Source organism: Thunnus maccoyii, chromosome 22 (assembly GCF_910596095.1).
Source record: "Thunnus maccoyii chromosome 22, fThuMac1.1, whole genome shotgun sequence".
Taxonomy (NCBI): Eukaryota; Metazoa; Chordata; class Actinopteri; order Scombriformes; family Scombridae; genus Thunnus; species Thunnus maccoyii.
In genome coordinates this window covers 23,949,189-23,969,543 of record NC_056554.1, presented here as the reverse complement: position 1 = coordinate 23,969,543, position 20,355 = coordinate 23,949,189, and the positions used below count along the sequence as shown (strand labels likewise).

Here is a 20,355-nt window from a genome sequence, read left to right as displayed (position 1 = left end):
AAAAATTGACAAATACAAGTTCATAAATTGTCATTTCTTCTGTTAGTACAGCACAGCTTCAGGTGTCTCTCCTGTTCTTCTGTAAGACAGAAAATACAATATCTGTCGTAAAATAATCTAAACTCAGAATAACTTACTCAGCTTTTCCCTGAGCTTTTGGCCAGGCCTTCTTCAGTGGGTGGAACATGCTCAGGCTTCATCACATGACACAAGTACACAATTTTAGAAGACATCTGAGCAAGTCTCATTCACTGCAGAAGACCATGAAATATGCTTTAAAAATGTAAGTAAATGAACTTTGAGTTTTGAATATTTTACCACAGCTTGTGTTTCCAAGGTTAAGAGTGAATCTCCAAGTTTGAGGACAAAGACTATGAAAATATGCAAGTTGCATGTTCACTAGTGTAACTTGTTTAAAGGGAAAGATCGAACCTGGAGCTTTGTACTGAGTCTTTAATTCCCTGACGAACTTTTGATGGACACCACTTACATTCACAGTAAGAAGATTCACAGTTAGAGGAGCATATGAAGGTGTAGCATGGGATATTTGAGATCCCCTCTAAAGAGTAATTAGTAAAATAAAGACAAAGTTGCTGCTGAAGTCCAGAAATACCTTCAGTCTTACCTGGATGGGTGAATAAAGAATCTCCTGCTCCGATAAACTTTGATATGTGGGGTTCTGGGTCACTGTGGAGCTGGATAATCCTGATTCTGCTTTGGAAACAAGTACATGATTGCCACAGTAATCTCTTATGATTCAACCATCTTGACCTTTCTTCTAGACAAATATCTTCATGTTAAAATCTTCTTTTTCTCTATTTATTTGTTCTATCCAGCACTTTCATGTTATTGAAAGATGTACTAAAACTTTGAAGCCTTTTGGGAATTCTGGCAGAGGCAGTAACATTTGTTTTTCTAACCTTTTCTAAGCAAATATCATGTCAGCATCTGTTTCATTGTACTCATACAATCTTGTTTTGGCTTTTATCAAGGTATAATTTGTGTTTCTCTCTTGACAATCTTGGACTGGTTTCACTCTATAGATCTAACACATGCAAGCTGAGATAATTTCTTCACTTAACTTATCAAAAGAAGCACCAAACTTGCAACCATGTGCATGTGAAAAGAACACAGGACTCTTACATTTCTCTGCTATTTGCAAGGTGCGAACATTAAATACAAATGTGTGATCTACGTGTAAGCAGAGCTCACAAAACACTTTTGTGAGACGGGCCTTGAACAGCATCATGTCATTATCACATTAACCAAAATACAGGTAGAAACACTGTGCTCAGTTTGTTAAGTGTGACTTGTCACACAACAGTGTGAAACTAAACTGTTAATATGGAAATATGAAATATGAATGTGTGTTGCAAATCAATATGGCAAAACAAAGCAAAACAAATTCTTTAAAAGTTGCCCTGACAGAGTTAATGCTCTCAAAGTCCTTATTTAGTACAATATGTCCTAGGTTTTTAAATGTCTTTTATAATACTGAAAACATTTTGGATTAACTGTAAATGATCATTACTGTCATAATTGACAGTTAGAGTCACTTTAGAGTCAAATAACCCACAAAGGAAGTGTATATGTGGACCTTTGTAGTCACATATGGGACGTATCAAATGAAGACATAATGTTGAAATGTCTGTGGTTGTGCTAAAATAAATGAATTTGGGGATTTTAAAGATTTTGTAAACATACAGACCAGTTTGGAGAGCTTGTGGAGTCTCATCTAACTTCAAGGCAGAGTAAACAGGTTGTCGTGAAGATTCATCTTCATCTAAAGGAGAGAAACATCAGTGAGACGAACACACAGATCATCTTAAAGTAGCACATTATAAATATTTCTGCTGGCAGAATGAGGGGACCTTTCTACCTTTTTGTGTCTCTAGTTTTCTTCTGTGGTTTGTGTCACGGCTCAGACTATCAGCAGCACCTGCAGTGTCTGAAGCTAAACAACACGTATGAGACACTGAGGTGTTAAGAAAATAATTCACACATCAGCACACATGCAGCACGTCTCAACCTTTACTGGTAGCAACACCTCAACTGTCACTTGCAATATGAAGAATAGTGAAACTAAACAACTCTTCTCATTATTTCAACTTTCTGGTTTTGCTCAATTTGCTGAAAGTAGAAATTGTCTCTGAAAAAGAAGAATATAAAATATAAATGTGCATATAAAATTCTTCAAATTCTCCAGAATATAAACACACATCAAGTTAATATAAAATTTAAATAGAAAGTCAAGTAAACCTTTGTCTCGTCTCTGTTTAATGGTCATGACTGCATACGTTACACCGCTTCGATCACCTGCAGTGTCGTCTCCAAAGATTGAAACATAAAAGAAAATGTTTGTAACGAAAAATAGAAACTTCATTTAAATTATTATACACTGAAGCAGAAGTTTGGCAGTTTGACAGGTACACAGTTGTAGATCAACATAGAACATTAACATCCTCAAAATCAAGTTTAATAATAACATTTAATTTACTTAAAAAAGAAAAAAAATACTTTTCAAAAAAGTTGTATATATTTCTGTTAAGTGTCAAAAATGTATAAATCAGAATAGTATTGTTTTGGTACTAATGGAGCAATCTGGAGTACAGTGACAATAATTACCATCCTCACCTATTTGATTGTGCTCACTTGAGCCTGATGATGTCTTTGAGGAAAAGCAGAACACTGCTGGAAGATAGAAAAAGAAAAATAACGACAAAAGGAAATTAAAGTCTGTTATTTCAAAAAACAATTGTTGTCAACAAATGTTGTCTTTCCTGCACGCTGCACGAATGAATACATCTGTATACAAAAATAAATAAATAAACAAATAAATAAACACATATATACATTAAAACTAAAAAAGTACATTTTTCATTAGTGGATGCATTTTACCATCCTCAGGTTATTGTACGGCTAAATACTATTGAATTTTCCAAAATATAGAAAAACTGTACTACATAGAGAAAGACAAACATGATATTCTCAAAGTTTGTAGGCTAATGAATTGTACACCATGATATGAAATACATGTTTAACCCTCATAGTAATTTTGTTTTTTGTTTATATAAATATATATATATTTACAATCAGATGGGTTATGGCTCTTTTGGGGGAAATTCTTTTATATCATGCCTTTTACACTTTTGTCTTTAACTGGACAGTTAGCATGTGCAGCGTTAGTCACCATGACTGATCAGACGTTACAACATAATGTTAAGAGATGGAGAGGGCAGATGGATTACTGTGAGAAGTACTTGCCAAAAATAAAGAACACCAATATAAGAAAAGTTGATTTACTTCAGGACGGTTTTGATGAAAGACTTTGATGCTCTTTTGTATTAGTGCGTACACTATTGGATAAAAGTGAAATGCAAAGTTTGACAGAGTGCCATGTGCTTCTCATCAAGCGTTTCCTTTATTTTGGTAGTAATTTACACACAATATATTTGAGAGAGTACTTACCTGTACCTCTGTGTCTCCCAATACAAAGAAATCCCACCAGCAGCAGCACCAGGGACACTGTTACAATGATAACAGCAACCCACAGGGGGAGGTGGGTGGGGATGGAGGAGTGATGGAGGACAGTATGGTTCCCTTCATGAGGTGTTTGAGAGGTGACAGAAACACTCTTTGCTGTAATATACATAACAATGTGTATGTATAGATTACATTAAACATTTATTTAAACAATTCAACATATTTACGTATGTAAACAAGCTGGAAATATGAAGAATATTCAGCAGGAAACTGACACTAAAAGGTCACTTTTATTTACCTATGAGGTCATAATTTAGGCAGGACAGATGTAAAATATTTGGAAATTATTTAAACCAGCTAATAATAATAATTTTTACAACACTGGTAGACACATTTCCTTTTTCAAACAAACTTTTATACAAACTTTCTATCAAGTGTTCTCATAAGTAGGGTTTCCATTATCATGTATCATCTGCATGAATTCTGGCCATACAACCAGAAAAATGTCATCTTCATTTTGTTTTGTAACACTCTTGTGTCTCACCTCCGACAGCCAACCGGCTCTCTGGTGATGTTCCGACATCAGAGGTGCACTTGTAGAGTCCTTCATCAGACATGGAGACATTGTTAATGGTCATCTCTGCTGCTGCAGTGCTCTTCATGAGGACACCATCTTTGTAGAAATCAGCTCGGAGGTTGGTGGAGTTTGTCTTGTTTCTGCAGCGCAGAGTCACATTGTCTCCCTCCATCACAGGAAGGACGGGACTCTCCAGGATCACAGAACCAGCTGAACAACATATTGAAAAAAATGCTAAAAATATGTTAAATGCACAATGTTGCAGTAACACAACAGAAAATTGGGAAAAATTCAGGCAGGATTGGAAAAATGGCATCCATAATTATATTCATATCGCACCATCACTTGCAGACTGCAAACTAAAGCTCCTCACTGAATGCAACACGTTTCAGATTTAGATAGACACAATAGAAAAATAATGCCAAAAATAAAATAAAATTGTAAAGTATAGCAGTAGGCAGAGATTTACACATATCTGTACCATAGTTAAGTTGTTATTTTGTATTATTACTGAAGAAATGATTTTAGATTTCACCATAGACAGACTTTTAAACATAGAAAGGTTCTGGTTTGACCATGACTCCACATGAATAGTTATAAAATGTTAAATGATGGAGTTGAGCTGTCTACTCACTTAATAAGGAGCGTACAGGCAACATGGGACATAGACGATGTCTCATTGTTCAATATTTTAATCTTCCCTTATACAGATTCCATGAGTTTGTAAAATATATATTTAATAAAATCTACCAAATTTACAGTAAACCTGATCATCTTGAACATGTTGAATTGAGAAGAAAGGATTTTATACATTATATAGTGTATTATAGTGTCATACTGGACATACTGGGTGAGAAACAGATAATTACCAGTTCAAAATGGATATATAGTGGTTTTAGAAACACAGTAAACATACTGTACCAGTGACAGTGATGTTGACACTGTTGCTTCTCTCTCCTCCATCAGTCTCACACCAGTATTCTCCGCTTTCTTCAGGATAGGCTCCCTCAATGGTGCAGAGGGACCCTGTTGGCGTCCTCTTCATATCACATACAGGAGTAAATTCCTCATTATTCCTGATTCCTCTCAACTGAGTTGAGTCATCAAACCCGACACAGTCAAGAGAAACTGAGTCATACTGAAAATGCTGCAGTCTGTTTGGAGTGATACGAAGAAAAGATGCATCTGAAACCGAGAGGTAATTATTTTTTAAAAAGTGTCCAATGAAACATCCAGAACTGGATCAAAACAAATGATTGTAGGTGCGTCCATCTTGTGACAGAATCTGTTTAAATTGTGTCTCTTTGCAAGATACATTCAAGTTTTCATCACCAACATGGACATTAGTTAATTAATGATTGAACCCTTCATAAAATACAAAACTAAACAAAATTGTAGGAACCTAAATTACATCATAGATTCAAAAGGTTCATGTCAACCTTCTACCTTGATTCTTTAGATGAAAGAATGATGCAAAAAAAGTATCTTTAGGATTTTGTATTTGTTACTCACCACTTTCCTGAACTTGCTGAATGATTTCAAGCATCACTGGATAAACAAAGGAACAGAGTTGTACATCAGACATAAATATTTTGATGTACAGGACTATGAAAAACTTATAAAAAGAGAAGAAACCATGACAGGTGAGTACTCACACAGTCTGAAGCAGAGAGCTGTGACCTTCATGCTGTCTTGCTGCTGACTGTCTGAGCATCAGACTGAATGCAGCTAAATTATAATGTAAGTTAGAACTTCCTCTTCCTGTGGTTTGACAGTCTTTGAGTTATAGGCTCTCAGTCAAGAGGGGTCGAACATCCCTGACTTTCTGATTGGTTCAAGTATCCCTAAAGTTAGTGTAACCTTTACTCTGTGGACAGTAGAGGTGCTCTTTTTTACTTATTTGCCCCTAAAGAGTCTCCGCACATAACTGCTGCAAGAAACTAAAAACGCCCAGTACATACAAATCCTTTAATTAGGTAAAAGTAACAGTACTTCAATGTATGTAAAACTGCTGCATTCAAATTGTCACTTAAACCTGCATTAACTGACTATGGAAAGGATATGTTTTGAAAAGACATTCAGGGTTTGTCACTAAAGTCTCTCATCTCACTGTATGTCCTGGAATAATGATCTCACATGTATTACATCACTAAGGGAACTGTGTTGTCAACTTGTAGCCACAAGATGTCCCTGTAGAGTGAGAGTCTGTCAAATCAAATAGTAAACAAGGGAAACAAGAGTTTCATCTTCTTTCTTTAAAAACACACAGGAGAGAGGAATGAATGAATCAAGTGAGATGAAAAGGTAATTCACTGCATTCGACAAAATGATGAAACAAAAACAAAAAATAAAATGAATACTGCCAAAAATACATTTTTTTAGGGGTTTTGGGTTTCTTGTTTATCAGATAATCCACTGACGGGTCCACAATTTTTCAAATCAGTCTTAAATCAACAGTCAGGAGCCGAAATGAACATTGAAACATGTTTTTCTTGCTGTAATCATTCCTCCTGTTCATACTGACCATTAGAAGATCCCTTCATAAAGCACTTACAATGTGAGTGATGGGGGACAAAATCCACAGTCCTCCTTCTGTGCAAAAATGTATTTAAAAGTTTATCTGAAGTTAATATGAAGCTTCAGCATCCAAATAAGTCAAATCAAGTAGATATCTTTCAACGTTACAGTCTTTTTAGTGCCAGAGTTCCTCTTTTTGTTACTATACTTCCACTGCAGCTCAACAGGGAAACACTGTCCGAGGAAACACAAAGAGGGAATTTGATGCTAAAAAGACTGTAAATGTGTCAGATATAAGCTTCACAGAGACTTTTAAATAACTGTGTGGACACACTGTGGATTTTGGCCTCCATCACTTCCATTGAAAGCACATTTGAAGGATCTTTTAATATCCAGTACAAACAGGAGGAATGATTACAGCGAGGAAAACCTCTTTCACTGATCATATGGACACCTGCCTGCTGTTTTAAGAAACACTTGAACAATTTTAAACCTGACCTTTAAATACAGCACTTAACTTTGTCCCACCAATGCTGCACAAAAAGACAACTAGCACTACAAAAAAGTAGTGCTAATCTAAATCTAAAACTCATTGGTGCAGCATCACACTGGTCACAGTGCTGCTGCAGATGCACTTTGATGAATACTGAATGTTTCAATTTGCAGACAAAAAATGCGAAAGGCATAGACTCAATGTGCTCAAAGATAAAAAGCAAAAAAAAAGGCAAAGATCACACAAGACAAAAACATATATGATAAATGTCTAAACCAAATTTTGTGGAAATCCAACAGCTGAAGTCAAAAAATCACCCAAGACCTAACAATTACCTGAACACTCCCCTTTTTCTTAATTGCTGTGATAAATGATGATTTTGATTGCAGCTGTATTATTTTTATTATTATTAGTGATCAGTTACCTGGCAACAAGCTCAAAGTTCAACTGCTCATAAATACACTAAAAGTGAAACTGAGCTTAGAAAAGCAGAACCAATTACCATATTGTGTTTAATGCTTGTCTTATATGCTATTGCTATATGTTGCTAGGTTTGGCCTGTGATTATTATTATGGCTGTATTATTGTATTGTAGTACTTTGATGATCATTAAACCACTGTAGAAGTGTATTCAGTTGATCAAGTTTGCCTTTAAAAGCACATGATGCACTCTTGACCTTATCTACTGACCTTTTATATGCTGTAACTACATTTTTTCTGTTTTAAGTAATATGCAAAATGTTTCGCACTTTGTTTTTGTAGATGAAATAAATGTTTAGTCTGTTAGGAAAGAAAAAATAGAAAAGGTTATCTGAGGTGCATGATACATGATGACCCTGATTGCTGAAGTGTTTGTTGGAAAAGAGGAACAAAATGCAAGAACTGGAAGCTGTACAAGACAAGCATAACACCATACATGGAATTTTTATTGATTGTCTTGCAAAACACAGGGGTCTTCTGACAGAGAAGTGTGACTGCAGACGAGGCACTTCTATTAATGGTTGTGTTGTGTGAGCTGTTCAGTGGACTTCTCTTTTGCAGCAGAGCTCAGGGAGCCTGTATGCATACGCTTTAGTGATTTATTAAAGGCAGTTGGACTGCAAAAGAATACTGTGTCTCTGGTATTTAGTTGCCTTTCTCACCTAACTAGACAAGCTGATATTTCAGCTGCAACGACAATACAATAGCGGGAAAAACACTGAATTGCTACACTTGGAAGTTGAGGAGAAGAAAAGCAGGGCCGTTACTACCTTGCAACATATGAGCACTGGACAATTAATAAGCCAGAGCAATTTTAAGCCAGGAGCCTATCAATGATTTACAGAATTTAACGGTGCAGTCTAAAGAAATGACCGACATCACACAGCAGGTAAGTTGTCTTCTGAATTGAATTTAGCTTTTTCAACATGTTTCATCTAACTTCTGTTTTAAAACTCCGTCTGACCTTACCTACAATAACAGCTCTGCAGTAATACTCTGTAACAGATTATTAAGTATATTTTAAAACCTTTGTGTGAGAAAAAGTGTAACCACACATGAAATGTATTTCAAATATCGAATGATTGTAATATGATTATTATTATAACGTTCAATCAGCCTGATTTTTGGGGTTATTTGAACAGGAAATCTGTTAGTTTTGGCATCAAACTGGTGGATGGTGAAAAGTTTTATCATATTTATAGAGAATAATGAAGACACTGGACTTTGTATCATAGAGAGAACTCTAATGAAGGCTAAAAGATTAAACAAGTCCGACTGTGTCAAAATATTAAAAATTCAGTAAGAAACAGTCTTAACCATGCTGGCAACAAAAGTGAGAGTATAACTCTATTTTAATTGTACTATACATAGATTAGAATGCAAATGCTTGTACACCTACAGAACTCTCTATAGTCCATCTGCACTGACAAAGTTTAACTCCATGTCATGGACACGTTGCCATTATTTGTAAGATTTACTTTTATATTAAGCAGGAATTAATTATTTTGCCAGTGAAGGTTTGAATTAAAACAAGGGATCAGTGGAAAAGCTTATATCAAGTATATATCATGTAGAAGATGGAGGTTATTTTTGTTTTTTTCCATGTGTTGCAGCCTCTAAAAAACAAAAGAAGTCCACCCATTAGAGGACTGATTCCAGTAGGAGATTGAGTTAGCCAGGTCCACAAAACAGTTGAGATAAAATATATATTTTATTTTTAAGCCTACTCGGGAATGACTTTATTTTTGACTGGGCTAGTTATTTTGCCCAAACACCAATTCTAAAGCGTATTTTGCATTTATTGTATCATTGATCTCTGTACAAATTACAGAACTGCAGGATGCCTCACCAGACAAACAGACCATCCCTTCAATCTCCCCTCAAAATCCTCAGTGTTTTGTTTGTCCATCTTCTCCTAACACACTCATGTAAAGGTAACTTAAACACTAATAGGGTCTCAGGTACATTTTGATATGATGATGGTGCTAGATGAAAAATCAGTTGATCACCAAAGTTATTACAATTTATCCTCAGGGGAACATGAATATCTGTACCAAATTTCATGGCAATCCATCGAACAGTGGCTGAGACATTTCACTCAAAACTATAAATGTGGACCTCATATTGATGCTAAAAGAAAAGTCAGAGAGTCAACAATCTCAGTAGGATTCATCTTATGTGGACAGATGGCCTTGTACTAAACTCTCATGGCTATCCATCCAATAATTTTTGAGATATTTGGACCAAAGTGATGAATGGATGGATTGCCGACATTGCCATTCCTTGAGCCAAGCCTACAAAAATTGTGTCCAACTGATGTCAGACACTATACTTCTAATTTATTTTAAATTAAAATAGTCTTAATGAGATGAACAGATTTAGCTTTCTAGCTCTTACTGCAGGAATGAATGAACATTTGTGTTTCTTTTCAGGTCAGTCCCAGTTAATTGGTTCATCTCAGCCAATAGTGGCAACAGTTGGTGATGACAACATTTTGCCATGTCATCTGGAACCTGCCATGGATGTTGCTGCCATGATACTGGAGTGGACCAGATCTGACTTGGACCCCATATATGTCCATGTGTGTCGTGCTGGTCAGGATGTCATACATATTAAAAATCCATCCTACAAGGGCCGAACATCACTGTTCACTGATGAGCTGAAGCAGGGAAACATTTCACTGAAACTCTCTAAAGTGAAACTTTCTGATGGGGGAAAATACAAATGTAACATTCCAAAACTCAATAAACAATCTTTTGTTGAACTTTTTGTTGGTAAGTGGAAACATTCTTGTACACATTGTATGTATTTATAGTTTACAGTTTAAATGAAGGTTAACACTTTTTATAGATCAGCTCAGTAAATGGATGTAAAGAGGAAAGTATTTTCATAGCTAGTTAAGCTGGTTAAGGCTATATATGAGTATAACAGATAAAAGAGTTTAACATACACATTATGTGATATGTATATATATATATATATATATGTATATATATATATATATATATATATATATATATATATATATATATATATGTCATAATCAAGGAAAGACAATCAGACAGAAACTGACTCTTTCAAGAACTGTTTCTGTCTGTCAAACTTTGTGTTGTAGCACAGCAGTTTACAAAAATAGTAATTTGGCAGATGTAACACTTAATTCTTAGCATTTTTTAATAAATATAATAAAACGGGTTCTTTATGTCAGAGACATGTACAAAGAAGCAGGCTTTTTATTTTTAGTACATGAGCATCTTTTTTTTGTCTGGCAATTTTCTGAAGGTTTTTATCAGCAAACTAATCAACACTGAAATTTGAATGTCTTCAAATAACTAATTTTACAATAAACCTACAAAAGGGTTTTATATATTACTGTGTAGTTCTTCATGGATAGCTAATGATATGCTAACTTGTGGTTTTAATGCTAGGTTACTACTATAATAAGTAAAGCTAGTTAGCCATGGCACGCTGATGTTAGCAGCTTATATTATGACAGACAAATACACTGTTTATTCCATTCCTTACAATTGTGTCCTTGTGTTTTTGGTTTTAGAAAGACTTGACCTTCCAGACTCTTAAGATACTGAGAATCTCTCTTACTTTCATGCACAAATCTCTGGTTTACAGGGAAATGCAAAGCAAGGCCTTCTGTACCCAGTTATAGTTGCTGAGCTATGATTGAACAATAGACACTTTTCACAGCAGACATTTTGACCTTTCAAAGCAGGAAAAGCACTGGTGTAAATGATTAACATTAACAATGGCTGCATTAATTGTCAGAGTAGGCCATGTCAGTGAGTGAGCGTGTACACTACTCACCTAAATGTAATGCAGCAATGCATCATTAATGTTAATAATTCCACCTGTGCTTCTCCTGCTTTGAAAAGTTAAAATGTCTGCCAAAAAGAGTCTATCACTGCTCTGGGGGAAAGGTTTAGAAGATGACCAATTAATAAGCAAAGATAGCAGACAAAACTCCAAACAATGGCTATAGTTAATTTGTACCACCATAGTGTTATAGGACTGAGTACTGCTACTAATGTTTTTGAATTTCCAACTTTAGCTTTGGCAACAGTAAGATATGTGACAACCCATCAGCACGTCATGAACCAACTGTGTCTAATGGTCCAAAAGGATCCACAGTTAAGGATTTAAGAAACTGAGTGATCATCAGATGCAGAGCACATATGCTTTATCTTTACAGTTTTTTATTTCCATTTATGTATCTTTCGTAATCATTAATTTTGTGATTGTGTTGCTCACCACTGTTTTAAAAATAACTTTTTTTCCTCAGCATCAGGTGCTGTCTGCTCGCCTGTCATCAGTTTAGCAGGACTTGACAGAGACAGAGGAGGAGTGGTGTTACAGTGTGAGTCTAAAGGCTGGCATCCACAGCCTGAGGTGTTTTGGTTGGACGGTGAGGGAAACCTCCTCTCTGCTGGACCTACAGAGACAGTCAGAGGTCCTGATGACCTCTATACTGTCAGCAGCAGAGTGACTGTAGAGAAGAGACACAACAACAACTTCACCTGTAGAGTCCAACAGAACAACATCAACCAGACCAGAGAGACACACATTATTGTTTCAGGTAGAAATGATATAATTTTTAATAATGTGATTACTGTTTTAATTTCAAATAGCTGAGGTGTATAACTGTTATTCTGTATGTTTATCATTTCAGATGATTTCTTTAAGCTCCAGTCCAGTTCTTCTCCTGCCATAATTGGTTTGGCTGTTTGTTTGGCTGTTTGCATCGTGTTTATTTCACTCTTTTTTGTGTGGAAATTGAAACAAAACAGTAAGTTCCAAATCAATTGCTGTGCTTTGTAAATGTTAAAAGTTATTCTCACAGGCTTTAATGGGAATACTTATATCTTAATTTTAAGTGTGTAATTTTATGGGTTATGGATTACTGAAAAATGTTTTGCATTGTGTCCATTTTTACGTCCAATCTGTCATATTGTCAGATTTCTTATTTTTATGGTTTATTTTATCTCCTGTTAGACTGACTCACCTAACCTGCTAAAATATGAGTAAAAGTATTTTATTCTTTAATTCTACTGCTTTTATTTTTACACAGAGACCAAGAGAAGCCGCAGGGATGAAACTGAAGGAGGAAGTAAGAACGTTTCTAAAAGTAATGACACTCAAATGCAGCCTCTAAATGCAGAAGGAACAGAAGGAGAAACAGTAGATCCAACAGTGTCAGCAGAGAACAAGAGGGGAAAAGAAAAGACCAAACATGTGAGTTAATACACAATAGAGCCATTTGCAGTGGAGGAAAAAGAAACCAAGGGCAACTTACATAAGATGGAGAAATAAAAGTCTGGTCCGAGCAAGACGGACAGTAAATCTTTATATAAAGACACAAGATGTGAGGTTTGAAAAGAGGTGGGTCACAACAAGAGGCAGGAAGCAACACAAATACTAAACGTATAAGGGGGGAAATACAAATAACTTGAATCATTCAGGTAGTTAATTGTGCATTAGTTCAGCTTTTTATCTTTATGATCACTGGATGTGTGTGGTTACATTAATAATATAGAAAAGTCATGAAAGGGCAAGACGCCAGAACCAGGACTGAGGGTCAGTTTCTTCTGGGAGACATTCATAGTGTTTTACTCATTTGTTCAAACCCTGCAGACTGTCTGACCTCCACTATGGAGCTTTTTCCCTGTCTTTATTCAAGAGCGTGGTATATCAATTTGAGAGCATAATTTATTGATTTCACATTCAAATTTTGTAAATTGATTTTCAAAACCCTGCCCTCGCACTCAAATAGCCTCTGCTTGCGCTTAGATTTGCTGTGTTTCTGCTCAAACTGTGTATATAATATAATGTTGCTTGCACAGATTTCCTGCGCTCAGGCTTCAGCTCTTCTTCTCGCACTCAGGCTTACTCAATGAGCTTAACTGTTTTACTTTAATTATTAAGAATATATTTAACAGCCATTTCTCTTTTTTAATTTTTTCAGTAACTTATCAATTTATTTCCAAACATCTAATTGTTTTTTTGTCCTTGAAAGCATTTTCAAAGATTTGTGAAACAATTCACATGTATTAATTGTTCTTTATTGTCAATGAGTGAACGGGTAGTAATGTAATATAAAAAATGAGACCTTCACTGACTTTCTGGATTGTCTGTATCAGCCTGTGGACTGATGGACCTGGGCCGGATTTTCTGCCAAAGTCCAACAAAAGTGACGTTTTTGCACATCCTCAAGTGCCTTACCTCTCTCCCGCTAACGTCAACAAATGACTGCTGTAACCACACAATAAACACGGTGCTATCTGGCTAGAGCTAATATCAGAAGATATTAGCTCTCCAGGTAATGAAACAGCTAACTGCCTCCGTCAACCACTACACATTTCACAACAAAACATCCCTGCAATGACCAGTCGCCCACTTGTGAGCACACACAGCTAAAACATCATTTCCTCAACAAAGAGCAGAAAACAAGCTCCAGAGCGATAGCAGAACATAACTTACCCCCTTTGTTTTTCATGTTGGTAGTTCAAAGGTTGTAATATTTCACATTTCACAACAAAACAGCAGCATGTTGCTTCCTGGCCACAGCTCACTGAAGCTACCGGTGTTTACTAAACACGGTTGGCGGTTTGCAGGTCGGGTCAGGTTTGGGTGGTTGATTGACACATATTAGTGTGAGTTAGGTGGTGTGGATTGGCTCTCACTGGTCAGTGGCCACAGCGCAGCAGGAGTCTGTGTGTGTGTGTGTGTGTGTGAATGAGTACATACAGCAGGTGGACGCTGACTGACTGGGAGTGAGAGATGCTTTGCTGAAACATGGTGAAAAACACGACGTTAGTGATCTTTTATGTAATTATGAAGAGAAGTGTAAGCGAGGAGAAAGACATCACCTGCAATAGTCTCACAAGAGAAGGGATTTCTGATTCCTACATACTGAACCTTTAAAGGAACTTTTATATTAATGTCCAGTTAATATTGATTACCCTACTTGTTTGTTTTTAGTTTGTTTTTTTTTGTACTTGTTTAATGTGTATGTTAAACTCTTTTTTGTACTTGTTTGATTCACCTTTTATCTTCTCACATCTTTTGCTTTATTATATATTTAGTTTTATAGACCACACAAAGAACCATTTATGATTTTATTATGGATATTTATTAATTCATAACATCTGACCTTTCTGTTTAAATTAAAATGCTGCGTCAGACTTTGGAGTATTTTTCTATTCATGTGTTGCTCACATATCTTAATAAGATCATTTGTCTCTCATCTTGTCTTTCTTCATCGTTTCTCCTCTCAGATAAAAGTCTCACAAGATGAAGTCAACAAGCTCCAGGATGAAAAGGAAACTGAGGAAAAACTCAGGATGGATCTGGAGAAGAAGAACAAAGAGGTTCATCTTTTAACCTAAATCAATTAGCTGCAGTCATCTCTCTTTTTTAACTTCTACTCACAACACTGATTTGTTACTGAGAACAAGACTAAAACACAACCAACCATGAGAACAAATCTGAGACACAAGAAATAGAGTTTGGACACACTTCACACTTTCTCATTCACTTGAATGAGAAGGTGTGTCCAAACATTTAACTGGTACTGTATGTTTTTTGACTTTGGATCTGCAGACATGAATGCACAAGAAATATGCAACTTGTTTGTGCACCCGTGTCTGATTAAGCTTTAGGTTGACGGGTCAGTTTTGAAGACAAAAGTTGGAACCATTTCAAACACATATGTCCAGGTTTTCTGTCACTTCCTGCAGTAAAACACTGTTGAAAGATCAACATCTGTCTGTCTGTCAGCTGGAGAACTCTGAGGAGATGGTGTCAAAGATCAAAGGAGATTGTGCTCCTGAAAGACATATTTTAATCTATCTCACCTATCGGCAGGCTGACATCGCTTTACAGTGTCTTCCAGAGACTTTGTTACATTTGGGCACCGAATCTACATGGTTCGGTTTAGGGAAAGATTATAGTTTAGGTTAAAATGACTAATTTGTTAAAGTTAGGGGACCTTTATAGTTGTTTTTGCAACAACAAGCACTTGGATAGGTTTGGGGAATGATTGCAGTCATGGCCACTAGAGGGCCTTGTGGTCACCTGAAAGGACACATATGTTGTTTTTTTGCATTTGCTGAAACTACTAATGCTGTTATTCCTTCTTGGGAGAGTTTCTCTAATACATGCATCATAACATGTGTCATAGTAGATCTCATGACAGCAGGTATGAAGCTTCTTATTCTCCAGATATAAGGTACAAAGTCAATTCTAACCATTAATAATACTAATTTGTGTTTCTATTATTTGTAATATATATGTAATACAGTTATTGATATATATTATATATATTCAGTGGGCCGCAAAATATGGAAGCCAGTATCCAGTTCCTATAATACATTGATGATGTCTTCTCCCTCTCAGCTAAAAGCAAGTGAACAGAAAGTAGCAGAACTTCAGAAACAGAACATCTCCTGCGCGACCATCCAGCGCTCAGTCAGAGGAGACGTCTTTGTGGAGGAGGTCGACCTGAACGGCAAATATGTCTGTCTCAGCAACAAGTCAAATAAGGTAATGCTGTTTGTGTTTGGATCATTGTGAGTATATGAGCATGAATATTAGGTTTTACAACATTAACCATGTGCATCCAGGGTTATTCCAAATGAGCCAATAAAAGATAGTTAAAACAAACTGCTATTTAAATTAATTTTCTCTTGTTTTAATGTAAAGAGTTCAGATGATTAATTCATACGAACTCTAAAGTCTGTGGGCTTTATTCACAAAGTATTTAATGTTTCCACAGCAGAAGCACAGTTAGAGAATGTTCAGGTCAGGAAAAGGCTGTCATGGTTAAAGGAAACAACCACAGGTAAAAAAAAAAAAAGAAGAAAGAAAGAAAGAAAGCTGCATCTTAAAGCTTGAAAATGAATTGTGGCAAAACAGAGCAGCATATCAAATTTTCACTGATATTTTTTTTTTTCCTCAGAACTCAGTTCAGGCATGTTATATCATACATACATTACATACAGAGAATGCACCCATGAGCCAATATAAATACTTAAATGTATAGCAAATCACATACCATTACACTGACTGAAGATGTTGTCTCTGTACGACTCTGTCTCTCAGAAATTATGTTTATATACGACTAAATTGTTTTTCCTGTTACGTTGTGTTGACAAATGTCATTTCTGCCTCAATTATCTTCACAGGCTATGTTTTTTTGAATGAATGAAGCGTTACATTAATGTATGACAGGGAGGAGGTCAGGGTGGATGGGGTACATACAAGACACAGGACCAGGTTTCTCAGAGTCCACTGTGTGTGTTCAGGTTAGGTTAGTGAAAGATTGTGGTTTCTCTTAAATGTTAATAAACACATTATGTCTTGTACTTCAAGTCACTGCAGATTTTTTTCTGTATTAAACTCAAACTACAATCTAACTCTAATCTCTACTAAGTGCTGCCAGTGTTTAAACATAAGCATAAAAAAGTTAAATAATGCTGCAGTCACCACCAGCAGATATTTCACTGCAGGGTCAAAAAGCTTAATTCTACCAGCATTACGTTTCCTGTAAAACTGTGTCTCTGTCTCATCCTCCATCTCCTGAACAATCTCTCTCATGCAGGAACAAGAACTGAATGGCTGCGAGTTACAAATACGAGTCAACGATGGGGAACCCATCATATATAGATTTGACAGCTACAAACTCAAGGCTGGACAGACTATCACTGTGAGTGTTTCTTGATTCATGTCTTGTTGTTGAAGGATTCCTTTAACTCTACATGAAGACAATTATGAGTGAAACTGATTGCAGACAAGTTTTAACCATCAATAAGAAAAGAAGTAAACATGACAGGCAGAAGCTTTGACTGCTGCTTGCAGCTGGAAAAAAGAACAGTGTATTATTTTTCTTCTATGCTGTGTTTTGGCACTTCAACGAGCCAATCATTGTCAAATCTGAAACCAAATGACATGTATTTTGTTTTCCTTTTTATTGAATTAATAGACAGTTTGACTTGTGGTTGGTAGATGGATTCAGTCTGATTTGGTAAATCTGTGAAATTTGCTCTTTTCAGATCCGGGCTAGTGATAGTATTCCTCTGCACAAAACTCCCACTGACTTGGTGGGTTGGAACCAGATATCCTGGGGCCCTGAAGACCGAGTGCTGGTGACACTCTTCAGCAGCTTCGGAGAGGTCTGACATCACCTTGTATCACACATGTTGGCAAATATATTAGATCACCAAAAGTATGTGGACACACATATCTGTCTGCATACTTTAGTGTGTTTATGATCAAGGACTGTTTCATCATTTCCATCAGCCAGCTCCATAAATAAATCTTTGTTTTTCCAGTTTAGTGTTGAGTCCTGACCTCAATCTCATCCAACACATTTGGGTTCATTGTAACTGCAACACTGACTGAGAGTCAGACCAGATCAGCCAACATCAGTGTTGGACTTCACTAATGCTGTTGTGGCTGAACAGGATCAAATCCCTGCAGCTACGTTCCAACATCTGCTGGAAAGTCTGAAACCAAAAGATCAGAGGCTGTTATAGAAGAACATTAATGATTAATGACCATGTTAAGTTCTAGTGTCCACATACTTTGTTTGGTTGATTAATTATCATCTGAGCTGCCAGACATGATTTGTGTGTGTGTGTGTGTGTGTGTGTGTGTGTGTGTGTGTGTGTGTGTGTGTGTGTGTGTGTGTGTGTAACTAAATTAATTTCACAATTTTGCTTTCTCTCTCACCAACAGGAAATGGCCATGAGAAGTCACAACCCACAACACAGACAATAGACATGATTTAGGAACAACATGACTCAGATCATCCTGCAGTGACCACATACTGCAGTAACTCTTTGTTAACACCTGGTCACACAACTTGTTGATCTAGAATCCAAAAACTGTTCTTCTGATATCAAATCCACTATCACATTTTTGTTCTTGTTATTGTATTCAACAATTACAACATATTATGATTGAAATGAGGTGAAAAGTCCAGATCTGGTTTTGTATTTATTTGTAAAACAGCGAGAAACATCTTCATTGATAAGATAAAATGTCACTTAAATCTCAGTTACTGAACTGAAGAAGGTGCGTTTCCATCCACATTTTCAATTAAATTACACATAAAAAACCTGAAGGGAAATGCGGAAAGTTCAAAAATATCCTGAAATATTATAAAAAGCTTTTTATGCTTGGCTACATGGAAAACCCGGCATATCGATAAAAGCAAAACATGTCAAAGTACAATGGAAACAGATTTAGCAAATAAATCATGATGTCCATGAATAATGTGATTTAAATGTTCACTCATGTTTTCGCTTCACTGTGGAGACAAAAACAGCAACAGACAAACATATCAGAACGATGAGGAGGCTCATCAAACATTTTTCACTGTTTGAGGTTTGTCTGACTCTTTTTATTACCTTAAATTAGATGGAAAATTATTGCCACCAGCCGTTTATCTTGATGAACCAACTCATATTTGCAAAACAGAGGTGGACGGAAACGTGCATTAAATTCCAATTTTCTTTTATAATGATCATATTTTTGCTATTTTTCATTTTTCATTTTTTTCATTTTCTTCATTTTTCATATTCTGGTGACTGTAAATCCTCAGGCTTGACAGTAAAGATATTTTTGTTATTCCATGTTTTGTGTTGTTTGCAATTCATTGTAAACTGTCAGTTTAGAAATCCATCTACAATTTTTCTAATTATAAAAAGAGATAAAAAGCCAAATAAACACATGTTCGATTTATACCTTGTGAATCTGCAGGTATTCAAGAGTCCAGATACTGATGTGCATTTTTGACAATATTTGCTCTGAATATGAAGTACTAAAGATGTTTTTGTATTTTTTTTTTAAATTTGTGTTGTGATACAATATGTAAACTACTTTTGTTTATTGTGATATTTGTACATTATTTGATGTTTTGCAAAATTAGTTCTGATGACAAACTTTTGTTAATTGAAACATATTTTTTTATTAACACATTTTTTATTCAAATGGACAAAGAAAATCATTAAGTGTATTTTCCAAAATTAGTTAAATACTGAAAAATGTTACAAAGAATAGGAAATAAAACGTGTGTCTGCAGCCACATCTTGTGAACATCCATCTAAATTGTTCATTGTTAGTCAAAGAAAGCTGACCACAGGTCAGTGAATCTAAAAAAATGTAGACTGGTGTGTCAGTCTTTCATCAGGCTTAGCAAAGCCTGATATTTGCAACAGTTTTAATTTATTAAGAAGTTATTTCTAAAGATATGATCCATTATAGTTTAATCAACATAAATGATCCCTGAACAAAGACAAGTCATGTCTACAGCCATGCTGGTGGCTCTGTGAGGCTGTACTGAAGAATAGAGGTGATTTGAGCTAAATACTAACATTAGTATGCTAACATGCCCCACCATTTGTTTTCCTAGGATGGTGAAGTCATGACTCACCCTACTCTGCCTCTGATTGGCTGGTACTTGTTGCCTTTGTTGGTTAGTTTTAGCCATGAGGAGTGAGACTGGTTAGTGTTAGGGTAAGATTATCAGGATAAGCCAGTCAGAGGCATAGCAACCTGGGTCATGACCTGCCATCCTAGAAAAAAAAATGGACATGCTGACAGTGATAATGCTAAGGTGGTACAGTAGCAGGCACACTGTATGTTCACCCTTCGTAATTATATTATGTTAAGTATAAAGTCTGTTTTGAGTCTGTTCTGCTATTTTGGGACAGACAGTCCCAAAATAGACAGTCTATTTCTTAAAGAAGACACACATTTCCATATTTATATTCTGGGGCTCTACTGGAATATC

At 35.9% G+C, this 20,355-nt stretch overlaps 2 protein-coding genes across 13 annotated transcripts; one reads left to right on the top strand and one right to left on the bottom strand.

Moving 5' to 3' along the window:
* Positions 1 to 207: 207 nt before the first annotated feature.
* Positions 208 to 6,515, bottom strand: LOC121889655 (low affinity immunoglobulin gamma Fc region receptor II-a-like). Of its 3 annotated transcripts, XM_042401808.1 has the most exons (10): positions 5,716 to 6,515; positions 5,573 to 5,608; positions 4,982 to 5,245; positions 4,028 to 4,270; positions 3,469 to 3,639; positions 2,635 to 2,691; positions 2,260 to 2,337; positions 1,880 to 1,954; positions 1,709 to 1,783; positions 208 to 714 (listed from the first exon to the last, which is right to left on the bottom strand). In XM_042401808.1, the coding sequence occupies exons 1-10, from the start codon at positions 5,744 to 5,746 to the stop codon at positions 560 to 562; spliced, it is 1,185 nt and encodes a 394-aa protein (XP_042257742.1). In that variant the 5' UTR covers positions 5,747 to 6,515; the 3' UTR covers positions 208 to 559. The 3 variants fall into 3 exon arrangements, with proteins under 3 accessions (XP_042257742.1, XP_042257740.1, XP_042257741.1); XM_042401806.1 differs by lacking the exon at positions 5,716 to 6,515 and having other exon boundaries at positions 5,573 to 5,645; XM_042401807.1 differs by lacking the exon at positions 5,716 to 6,515 and having other exon boundaries at positions 208 to 711; positions 5,573 to 5,645.
* Positions 5,163 to 19,653, top strand: LOC121889630 (butyrophilin subfamily 3 member A2-like). 10 transcript variants are annotated; one of them, XM_042401743.1, is made up of 11 exons: positions 5,615 to 5,703; positions 9,382 to 9,484; positions 9,983 to 10,324; positions 11,845 to 12,138; positions 12,232 to 12,348; positions 12,631 to 12,794; positions 14,837 to 14,929; positions 15,957 to 16,103; positions 17,161 to 17,265; positions 17,612 to 17,731; positions 18,297 to 19,653. In XM_042401743.1, the coding sequence occupies exons 2-11, from the start codon at positions 9,391 to 9,393 to the stop codon at positions 18,336 to 18,338; spliced, it is 1,518 nt and encodes a 505-aa protein (XP_042257677.1). In that variant the 5' UTR covers positions 5,615 to 5,703; positions 9,382 to 9,390; the 3' UTR covers positions 18,339 to 19,653. The 10 variants fall into 10 exon arrangements, 6 of the variants coding, with proteins under 6 accessions (XP_042257680.1, XP_042257677.1, XP_042257681.1 ...); XM_042401742.1 differs by lacking the exon at positions 5,615 to 5,703 and adding an exon at positions 7,492 to 8,439 and having other exon boundaries at positions 11,851 to 12,138; XM_042401741.1 differs by lacking the exon at positions 5,615 to 5,703 and adding an exon at positions 7,492 to 8,439.
* The last annotated feature ends 702 nt before the right edge of the window (positions 19,654 to 20,355 follow it).

Coding starts and splice junctions, on each gene's coding strand:
- LOC121889655 (XM_042401806.1), bottom strand. CDS start 5,645: ATGTCTGATGTACAACTCTGTTCCTTTGTTTATCCAGTGATGCTTGAA. Junction 3,640..4,027: donor GAGCCGGTTGGCTGTCGGAG/GTGAGACACAAG, acceptor TGTATATTACAG/CAAAGAGTGTTTCTGTCACC. Junction 715..1,708: donor TCCACAAGCTCTCCAAACTG/GTCTGTATGTTT, acceptor TTGTTTCCAAAG/CAGAATCAGGATTATCCAGC.
- LOC121889630 (XM_042401741.1), top strand. CDS start 8,419: ATGACCGACATCACACAGCAG. Junction 8,440..9,381: donor TGACCGACATCACACAGCAG/GTAAGTTGTCTT, acceptor TACAAATTACAG/AACTGCAGGATGCCTCACCA. Junction 10,325..11,844: donor TTTTGTTGAACTTTTTGTTG/GTAAGTGGAAAC, acceptor TTTTTTCCTCAG/CATCAGGTGCTGTCTGCTCG.